We start from the raw sequence: 11,740 nt of genomic DNA on the forward strand, positions 1-11,740 counted from the left end.
TTTTATATAAATTTATTTTACAATTTTTATATAATATAAATTTTAATTTCATTTCTATAGAAAATATAATTTTAATATTTATATTATTGTGTAATAATTATTATTTTATTATATTAATTATAATAAATAATAAATATGACTTGTTAATTTATTATATTGATAAGAGCAGGGCGGGACAACCTGACCCCGAAATTGGGATAAGAAGCTAATATTCAAACTTATTAAACAATGAAGACCACTACATATTTTCTCCAATCGATGGTGAAGGTGGGAGAGGCAAAATATGTCTACTACCAAATTTATAACATTGTAAACCACGATTTGAATCTCAATTGAAAGAGATATTCATATTTAACGTCTGATAATGTCTCAAATAGAATTTACCTACGGCGGAGATAATATTAGTTGAACTTTAAAAAAAGTTTTATTTAGTTAATGAAAAGAGATATTGGGAATTTGATTTCACTTTCAAAATCGACTAGTACAACCTGGCATTTTTGTTGTAATAGACAGTGTGCATGTTGCTTAAATGTCATAGTAAGTTGTCTAGATAACCACAATAATTGAAAATGCAAAGGATCGAGGTTGTGTGAAAATCATGGATCTTCCATAGCTTATCATAAATGTTAATATGAGACGGAGTATACTATCTTATCAGAAAATAATTGGAAGATGCTTTGTGTCCATACAATATATTTGTGGAGAATTGATTGTTGTTAATTCAACAAAACTATGTTTTTCTCCCATGGAATATGAAAGAGGACAAGAGAGATTTCAAGCTTTCGTCATGGAACCACAAATACAATGAATCTTTTGCAACATGGTAAGTTAGCCACGCAGGCTTCTTTTGGGAGTCCAAACACTCACCACTTATTGGTAGTAATTGAATAATAAAATGGACAAATAAATGATCAAAAGAGAGAAATATGTCATTTTGTGCCAAATCTCCTTAGAACCTCAAATTGTTGTTAAAGAGAAATATAGAAATAGACAAATCTAAATATCATCACAACTTTAAACTACAAATCACAAATAAAAGAAATATTTTTTTTTTCCAGCTCCTTCAGTTTCTGGCCGGCGAGCACAATGAAAGGGGCGGTGGTGAGATACGATGAGCGTATGGCGGAGAACAAGCACTAACTATAACCATTCTTGATTTTTTAGGTTTTATGTTGAGTTTAACATATCTTTACAAAATCGACTTATAAGGTGATGAGTGTCACTCTTTATAAATTATTATAGAGCTGTGTAACTCTTATCCATGTGGAACTTAGTTTTTTCCAATAAACCCCTTCACACCCGACACTATTGAATTTGGTGCGTATATATAAATAATAGGTGATTCGATTGAGTAGACTCCAATACCATCTTAGATTTTATATTGGGCTTAAATCCTCTTTACAAAACCAATTTCATTTAAGCATTGATAAGAGTGAATGGAGAAAAATAAATATAATAATATTGATAATTGAGAGAATGTGAATTACATCAAGGGTTAAATAGATTTACATAGTTAATTAGATAAACAACCAACTAGTGTAAAATAACTAATTAGATAGTGTAACCAACTAAGATATCTAACATCTCCTCAAACTAGAACATGTTAATACACTTTGAGATTAAAAAATCTCAAGAAAGAAATGTCGAAAAATACATTGGCGAAAATGAATTTATAATTGAAGTAGCAATATCAATCACAAGAAAGAGGGTTTGAATTGTAATCCTTTTTAAAAATATTAATTTATGCTTTTATTTTAAATTAAATCAAGATCAAAATCTTGGTTACAAATAAATATCCAGAACGTTCTGAGTAAGAAAAACGAATAAAGTAAATTATTTCTATATGATATGTTATAGTGAGTGAGAAATAAATAAAAATAGAGATAACAAAATCACACAATGATGTATCCTTGTTTACCCAAGGTGGGCTACGTCCAATCCTCACAATTTATGAGTTTTTTCTACTAATGTGTTTGACACAAGAACATTCTTGCTTTTACACTATCTTTCTTGATCACTTTTGATCATTTACATAATTCACCTTTCAACCTTGAAAGAATTTTTACAGTTACCTTTCAGTCTAGAAATGATTTTTACAACATACTCAAACTATCTTAAGAGATAGACTTGAGTTTCAAATGATGTGTATGATAAAAAATTTTAGAATCAAAATCTACTCAACACTTGTTTGAGATTGATTGTCAACAATAACTCCATAAAGAGATCCTTAAATATAGTAAGAGAAAGCTGAAGTTTTTACTTGATTGAAGAGTTTTGTTTACTTGAGTATGATTGTTTGAGTATTGGAATGATTGCACTGAAAATTCTTGCTATTGTCTTCACCTTGTTATTCTTTTTATAGACATATAGAAGGTTAGGAAAGACTCATTATAGTCGTTACTAATCATGAGGAAAAACGTATGTTTATAGTGAGATGTAATAAGCATGTGTGCTATTTAATCCAGAATGTTCTTCTTCGAAACCAGAACGTTCTTAGTTCTGTGTTGTTTGAAAAACGTGGATGAGTGATTTAGTAGTTGTTTAGTATCATTCTTTGTCTTAGAGGCATGCTGCTGAGCTTTCTACAAATAGTGCAATAGCAATGTCTTTTTGTCCTTGTTGTCTTTGCTTCATAACTCATCAATTTGGATATCGATCTGGTCATTGTTCTAGAGACTGTTTTGCTTCTTTGGGGCTTCAGCTTGAATTCTAAGCTTGATTATAGTTTTGAGTAGTCTTCATATTCTGTTATCTTGAGATTTGGACTATGGAGAATAATTTGTTTTACGTACGTCTTTAAATAACCAGAATGATCTTTGATAAACTAGAGTGGTCCTTTGATAAACCAAAATGATCATTAGATAAATCAGAATGATTATTTGATAAATCAGAATGATCTTGTAATCAATTTCCAAATCAATTAAGACATGATGTTCTTTAATTTATATTAAGGTGATATCGTTGATTGTTGTATGAATGTATTTGATAATTTATCTTTCAATAAATCATTCAAAAATACAAGTTAAGTAACAACACAATTAGAATCATGAAACTCTTGATTTGGAATTTTACCTCAACAGTAATGCAGAAAAAATATCGGCTAAAATAATTTAAAATGCTGAAAATTCACTAGTGAAAGAATATGATTTTTGTGTTTGACTATTCATATTATGAATATAAGTTAATATGAATAGAATATGAAATGCCAATTAAGGTTTTAAATAATTATTATATTTTACCATCCAATATATATATATATATATATATATATTCCGATAGAAGTTCAAATAACAATGAGGATAAAAAAATGAATTTTTCTTAACGGTTAATTTCTTTATGGATATAAGTTAGAATGTCAATTAAGGCTAAAGTAATAATGAATTTTATAGAATGTTAATTAAGACTAAAAGAAATAATGAATTTTGTAAAATAACAATTAGATTAATTATAAAGAAAGAAGAAATATATCACCAAATTTTTAGTGTTATTGAAATTTTTTACAAATCTTAATCATAGAATTCATTCAATAATCTAGCATTGCTCAATCTCATGTCTTTAGTATTTATTTTTACTAGATTTTGAATTGTAGGTTAAAGATTAACTTGAAATGATTTGTTACATATTTAGATTAGGAGGTTGATAATTATGCTTTTAATAGTGACAAATTATATCCCCTCGACCGTTTTCGTGATAGTAGAATTAAAATATATGCACTTATAATAATATTTTGGAAACTCGCCACCTTTATTCAATAAATTGGAGTTTTAATTACTTGATTTTTTTATATTATTTTTTGTATGTTTAGAATATGAATGTTGAATTAAAGATGAAACATTGAAGTGTTGATAAAAAATTGTAATCGAGGAAAAAAAATGTTTCAATTAAAAATTTTATCGAGTAAATATTGAGATGGAAAGAAAATAACATAATAATTACTCTTTAATACTATATAACGATTATTGATTTAAGCAATTGATAAAATATAAATAAAGAAAAATAAATTAAAAAAATAATATTAATAATTGAGATATTTAAAATACATCCGATGTTACATAGACTAATATAATCAATTAGATAAACAATTAATTAATATAAAATAACTAATTAACTAACCAACTAAGATATTTAATACTAAATGAGAGATGTAAAAAAATACCACAACAAACGGAAAAAAAAATTGTAATTGTGACAACCTTTAGGATTTATTGGAAAGCAAGATCCCCGAATTGGGAGCTAGTGATTCTATGTAGAATTGAGAATAATTTCTAAATGTCATTTCAAAAGAGTAAAAAAGAGGATAATCACCAAATTATTTAAATAGACTATACTATGTAAAATGGGCCTCATTAACTGACTAAATAAAATCTATACAATTATTTATACTATCAAAAATATGTTTACAATTCATTTCTTATTTTAATTTGTAACGATTTAAATATATAATTGATCTATGTAATTCTATATTTTTTTTTTGTTTTATAAATCTTTTTATTTGATTGTGGTTTTTGTAAATATATTTTATCTATTTGTGTTTGGTCCTTATTATTTTATTTTAGTCCATGTAAAACTGGTATTTTAATTGAAATGAGTCATTGCAATTTAATTTTTTTACAGTGGTGTTTAAGTTCAGTCTTTACTATAGTTCTTTTATGTGTACGAGTTTAACTATCTCTTATACTCTTTTTATATTAAATCCACTTTATTTATAAAAAAATTAAGTGTTTGTTCTAGTAGTAGATTAAACAGTTGCACAATGAATAAAATTAGAAAGTTGTGATTTCTTGTTTGGACACGGAATGAAACAAATGCTTAGTATTTTTTTAAAATGATATTCACATATTTATAAATGTATTTATACAATTTTTATGCATTGACATAATGTGTAAACATATATGGGCCATGCATGGTGTAACCAATAAGAGCTAGAATCGTCTCATAATAAGACCTATAAATGGGAAAAGAATATCTACAACAACAAAAGAAATATAAAAAATAAAAATTATTGACGAATTTGAAATTCCCAAGTTAATGTAAAGTAAATATCTAATTCTTCTTGAGAGTTATATTTATTGGTAATCCATGTTTTGGCACTGGAAAAGGACCATATTGAATTCCATCTCCATTTCCCACAACTTGCCACCTAATAGCAACACCATCAAAAATAATGGAGATTAGTACAAAATTGACATTTTAATAACATATTAATTGTGGTACATATACTTTCAAAATACTACTTACTATCTTTGGTTTTTTTAGGTTTTATTTTTTATTCCAAAATTTTGGTTCATTTAAGAAACAAGGATATAATTAAACATGTTTTTTTATACCAATACCAATACAAAAATTAAAATATATTTATTAAATGAAATTTTTGTTAATAGGTATCTAATATAGAAAACAGAATCATAATTTTTTTAATTATAGATGAGATGATATAATTATCATAAGAAACTCACACACAACTGTAAAATTCCGAGTTCAAATTCAAAAATGATATCCAATATTTTAACAATATCAACATTGTAATTTAATTAGTACAAATGATAATAAAAGTGTAATACATGATCAAAAGAAATTTAGAGACCAAGGGAGTATTTACATTTTTCTTTTTATAGTAACTTATTAATGAGTATTTGATGTTATAAATGTTACAACAATGTCATAAATAATTCAAATTCTCTTAAATATAAAGGATAAACAAAGTTAAATGTTGTCCTTAAACTCTAATGTTAATATTGTTAGGTTTAATTAACTTTGAATCAAAACTCTCACAGTAATGTAAATATATGAGATAATTACGATAAAATTTATCGTCTCTTTTAAGATATAAAAAAAATAAAAAATAAATGTCCATGTTCTTTTTTATATTTGTGATCGTGCAATTACCATTTTTCTTGCATCGCATTTCCATTATATTAATTTTTTTGATACCGACATTGTCACACATATATAATTTAAAAAATGTAAGTGCCAATGATGGTCATCAAATTGAAATTACATTCCTATTCTTTATATAAATATAATTTTTAATCTTTTTTATTTATATAAGTGACACGAGACAAACTTTATCCTTTGTGTGACAATTTTGTGTGATAAGGACAAGGTAAAATGTAGTGTGGTGTGTAATTGTGCAGAGGTACGTGTGGTGTCGACTAGAACTTGTTTCAAAATTTGACCCACATGCATTCCTTTCATTAATTCGATTTTTATTTTTATTTTTATTTATTTATGAAAATCAATTTGATATATTTGATAAGGCCGACTCAATGACTAGACATGGGATATGAAATACACCCTAAATCAATTGACAAATATTTTGTTGATATATTATTTGAAATCAATATTGTATATTTATATTATTTCTGTTTTTTATATTATTTTTTTTTATCTCTCTTTATTCCCACATCGACACCTATCTATTATATACTAGATAAGGTGTCGGAAAAGATATAAGTCACCCAATTATAAACAAAAATACAAAAAGAGATCTATGAGGCAAAGAATAAATCTACATTTGTTAGATTTAAATATAAGCATATGCCAATTAATATATCAACGTTAAATGAATTAAACTCTAAAATTACCTTTAAATTAAATCAATATATTGTGAAGAGAAATGATCATTATAATTAGAGGTAGGTTAGTAAAATCGTTTTCTTTTTTATATGAAATAAAAAAAATGCATTTAGTTATTATTCTTAATAAGTTTAAAAGTAGATATTCATTTCAAGTCTTTTAGGAAATCGAGTGTTACTTTTAGTTTGCTTGAAAATTGCAATTAAAATTTATCCCAAAAAGATTGGTACTTTTAATTTTTAATGTAATTTTAATACTTCTCTTATACAATCTAATTAATATTTAGGTATGTCATTCTTAAATTATTGTTCTTTACTTTACATTGATGATAAATAAAATATATAAATAATAAATATTAATAATTGATAAAAATAATTTAACAAAATCTTTATTTTTTTTATCATTTATCATTTTTTTCTTAATTGTGTTTAATAATCCAGTGCAACCGTTATTTTGAGAAAATTAGCGTATAATGTATTTTTACCCTTAATGAAAGGAATAAAGTGAAAAGTAAAATTATTCTTTTTTTTTTTGTTACCTATATTTTCTTCTATTGAAACAGGCACATTAGAAGTTAACTTGAAGAAGATAGATGAATTTAAAACTTAAACCCTGAACAAATAAAACATATTACAAGTTTACTTATAGTGGCTCACTTTTTAGTAAAAACAAAAAGTTTATTTATAGGTGTGCCAAAAATAAAAGTCTATTTATAGTTGTGCCAAAAATAAAAGTCTATTTATAGTTAATTTGTATGATAATGTAGAACCAAAAACAAAAGTGTATTATTCTGAATATTTTTGAAAGGAGAGTACACTTTGTTATATATGGGTCCATTTATGATTGAGAGGGTCCTACTAGTGTGAAGTTTTGAGTAATTCTGGGCCAAGTTTGCTTGGGAACTAAAGGACAATTAATCTTGCCAATATATAACATATATATGAATCACTGGGTGTAAAGTACCATTGAATTAAGTGGTTATAAAAAAAAACATATTTATTCTAAAATATGCAAGAAATGATATTATTGAATTTAACCAATTAATAGTCCTAAATCTTAAACATAAAGCACAAGACACTGCCACATGTGTGTCTGTTTTCAAGGAATAAGCTGAGCCAAGGAATTTTGTTTTATTTTGCTTAAATATGTCTAGTTAGATTTTTACTTCTTTTCTTTTTGAATGTGTCTCTTTAGATAATTTAAATATTTTATTATTTTCATAATTTAATATTAAATTTTTTAATTTTTTTAATAATTGTGTTACAACTTTATCAATTTATTTTAATTTTAAATGTAAATAATATTCATACTATTATTATGCGGTACAAATTTAAATTCATGTATTTTTTCGTATGGAAATAAATATTGTATAAATAAAGGTCTTTTGTTTTTTTATATATGTCTATATATATTCTCATCTATTTAGTTAATAATAATGTTAATAATACACCCTTTAATACATATTTATATTAGTTAAAATGTATAGTTCCACCAAATTTATGAAACTTGTATGAATTTTAATTAATTAAAAAAAAAAGTGTTACAAAATGTATATTAGTGATTGTGATGCTAACCCTCCCCTCTTAACTAGAGTAAACTTGTTATGTGTTTTGGTTTCTAGCAAGGGAACACAATACAAATTAGTAGTACATGTGCAACAGTGTTAATTTAACGTTTGGCGAACAGTACCATGCATGTATGCCACGTAATAATATATATGCCTATGAAATACATGATCATATAGATGAGGTCCCTACTCTACTATACTCACTTTTTTCTTTAGATAATTAAATTATATTGGAATATAAATTCCAATTATATTTTAAGGACCACTTCCACATCTTGAGGAACACAACTATAAATAATTAATTAGAACCGCCACTATCAATCAATATATTCTAACATTAATTATTAATTGGTCCCGAGTACGTAGGAGACAAACTAATTTTGTAAAAAGTTCAAGCAATTGCAAGATTCATATATAGAGACTTATTGTATTGTTGTAATGGGTTCATCCCAAATGGAATTGAAGTCTTATGATTATAAAAGCGAGAGTGAATTGTATGGTATAACAACTACAAAAACAATTAATGTATTGTAAAGCAACTATAAAAGATCTAAACATTTTTAAAATTTTGTTTGCATCATTTGATTTTGGCTATGACAATTTTCACTAATCTTAGTCTCCAACGTTTCATCTAATTAAAAAGTTGAATTATTAAAAAAAAAAAATAGAGATGTTAAAAACAAAATTAATATCCATTTTAGTGTCTAATACTAAACAAAATATATATTTTTTTAATAATTAAACTTTTTGTAATAGGGTGAAAAAATTAATTACCTGTATGAAAGAGTGAGATGATGAAGGAGAACAAGAATCTCAAGCTTAGCCAACTCACTACCAGGACAAGAATGAACTCCATTTCCAAATGGCATATATGTGTTTGGTCTAGGTGGAACCTGCATATATGCACCATTAAATAAGTCAACCCTAATGTAAATTTCTACAAATATTAGAATTTATAGCTATATATATATATATTGTATTTTAAAAAAAATAAAAAATAAAAAATAAGAACTATCTAGCAAGATTGATTATTGTACTAGCCTACAAAATGCAAATCACGTGCCCTTGATACTAGCAAGATATTTAAAACAAAACACTGAATTCAGCTAGCTAGGGGAAGATTCATATAGAAAATGAAAGGGACAAATTAGAAGACATGATAATCTAACCATTCATCTATAACCTTATGTTTCTGACATAAAGGATAAAATACAACTCTTATATCACCCCGTGCTATGTATCCCCTCTTTGTAACTACATCAAAATAATATTTACTTTCCTTTGTTCTTTATTTATATATATAATTATAAAAAATTCCAAAACCAAGAAAATCACTTAATTATACATCAAGTGCCCTTAGAGAAGTGACACCACTTTTTAAAGGTGTAAATTAACAAGTTATTGTAAAACACATATAGTTACAAACTAAAAAATAATACGTGTAAGTTATAGTTAAAAAATGAATATTCTTACCTCAAATCTTGAAGGGTCGAACTTGTGTGGTTGAGGGAAGAAATGAGGTGAATGATGAATGGTTCTAAAGAGTGGAAGAACTTTCCAACCTTTTGGAATGGAATAACCTTCTAACTCAACATCTCTCACTGCTTCTCTAAATGTGAATGATAGTATGCTTGCACTTCTTAATGTCTCTTGAATTACCTGAATATATATATATATATATATCCCATTTTACTTGATTTGATAATGACAATTTTTTTTATTAATGATTATTTCAAACACACTACAAATTAACTAGACATAAAAAACTGTTTTTGTCTACAAGTATATATTTAAAAGCAAGAAAGGTGTTTTATTTTTAACTCTTTACTTTCAAGAGAAAAATAAGTAAAATCTAACCAATAATTATTTTGATTATAATTCAAATTCATAAATAATTATTCGTTAATTAAAATTTATTAACTATTTAGTTGGATTTTATGTAAAGATGTACTTTGGTAGTGTATTTAGACAGAAAAAGAATCTCTAAAGTAAAATATCCATCCATTTTTAAGTTCTTACAATGTGGACCCAAAAAGTGTCCAAAAGTGAACCTTCTAGACTTTTTTTATAAAAATAATGAATTTTACCAAAATAATAGGGTGAGGATGTGGTGTTATATAAAAACATAGGAAGGTTTGGACAATTTTTCCTATTTATAGTAGCCTGAAATTGGTCAATAACAATTTGACATGGTTATTTTTTAGTGGACAAAACTGATGGATATTATTAGTTTTTTTTTATAAATTATTATTTTAATCTTCGAAAGCATAGGATGTTTGACACTAAAATTATAGATTCAATCAAAAATTCAAATTAGTATTTGAATCAACAAAATAGTCTTTAAAGATACAATATATTATCATAAAAACTCTTAAAATATAAATTAATGTCAAAACAATCTCACTTTGATGATAGAACAAATGTTTTGATGATAGAATTAATTCGAAGTTTTAAAGTCAAGGATCAAAGTAATAAAATCTTACACATAAATAATGGATTAAACTTGTAAATTATTTTTTCTATTTCAAAAAAAAAAAAATAAAATAAAACTTTGTAAACAATATACAACATCAAATTAAGTGATTATTTTACCCTGCTAGTGAAGGGCATCTGCCTGGTATCCTCCCATGAAAGTCCACGACTTTCCTTAGCTAGTTTGTTTTGTATTTGTTGTTGTTCTTTCTACAAAAATAAAAAATAAAAAATAAAATTGATCCATCGTAACAAATTCATATTTAAAAAATTGATCTATCTGATCTTAATTTTTGATCAAATGCAACAAATTTTCAAAATTTTAACTAATTAAATCAACTATTCAAAAACTAATCAGATACATAAACTTTTTAATTAAATTATTTATTTATATTTAAATAAACAAGTAATAATCAAAATTATAAGAGAACACAAACTTTAAAAAAAAAAAACTCTCACTTTAACACTTTTTTTTTATTGAATGAAATTCTTGTAGATCTCACAGCCTTATTTGTATCCATTCCAAAAAAGAGTAAAATTTATAAAAAATTGTCTAATAAAAAAAATTGAAAAGTGAGTATATAAATAAAAAAAGAAAAGAGAGATTAGTTACAGTGAGAGATTCCAAGAGATTGAGATTGTCATGCAAGTACTTTAGAATCCATGTTAGAACACTAGCTGTAGTGTCATGTGCAGCAAATATAACACCAATGAGATTATCAGCAACTTGAGAATCACTGAGTTGGTATCTCCTTTCATCATCATCACCTCTGCCTCTCAACAGAACTCCCAACAACCCTTCACCATGATATCTGTTATCCTTCCTTCTTTCAATTATCTTCCTTATAATCTCATTTTGTACGTTCCTTGCCTTCATAAATTTTCATAAAACCAATATGTAAATATTAATTTAAGCATTGCTACCAAAATAAATCTTTTAAAATATACTACACAGGATTACGATAATTAAAAATATTGACAGTAATACTAAATTTATTGACAATATGTACAATTTTACAAGTTTGTCTTTCGAAAGAGAGAATTAGATGTAATTGTTATAACTTATTTTAAAAGTAATTATTTTTTGGGTTAAATAAGTTTTTCTTTCATATAAATTTTGAAATT

General features: G+C 25.4%; 1 protein-coding gene across 1 annotated transcript; it reads right to left on the bottom strand.

Annotated features, from left to right (window-relative positions):
- Positions 1 to 4,797: 4,797 nt before the first annotated feature.
- On the bottom strand, positions 4,798 to 11,492 carry LOC101499787 (abscisic acid 8'-hydroxylase 2-like). The gene is made up of 5 exons (XM_004498067.4): positions 11,229 to 11,492; positions 10,736 to 10,825; positions 9,617 to 9,802; positions 8,918 to 9,036; positions 4,798 to 5,140 (listed from the first exon to the last, which is right to left on the bottom strand). Exons 1-5 carry the CDS (start codon positions 11,490 to 11,492, stop codon positions 5,044 to 5,046), a joined length of 756 nt encoding a protein of 251 aa, XP_004498124.1. The 3' UTR covers positions 4,798 to 5,043.
- Positions 11,493 to 11,740: the final 248 nt, after the last annotated feature.

The sequence above is a fragment of the Cicer arietinum genome, chromosome 4 (genome assembly GCF_000331145.2).
Source record: "Cicer arietinum cultivar CDC Frontier isolate Library 1 chromosome 4, Cicar.CDCFrontier_v2.0, whole genome shotgun sequence".
Taxonomy (NCBI): Eukaryota; Viridiplantae; Streptophyta; class Magnoliopsida; order Fabales; family Fabaceae; genus Cicer; species Cicer arietinum.

Bases quoted from the DNA above. Each gene is read 5' to 3' on its own strand.
- LOC101499787 (XM_004498067.4), bottom strand. From the start codon at position 11,492: ATGAAGGCAAGGAACGTACAAAATGAGATTATAAGGAAGATAATTGAA. The intron at 10,826-11,228 runs GTAACTAATCTC...TTATTTTTGTAG, and splicing joins ATCTCTTGGAATCTCTCACT to AAAGAACAACAACAAATACA. The intron at 9,037-9,616 runs GTAAGAATATTC...GCATATATGCAG, and splicing joins TCGACCCTTCAAGATTTGAG to GTTCCACCTAGACCAAACAC.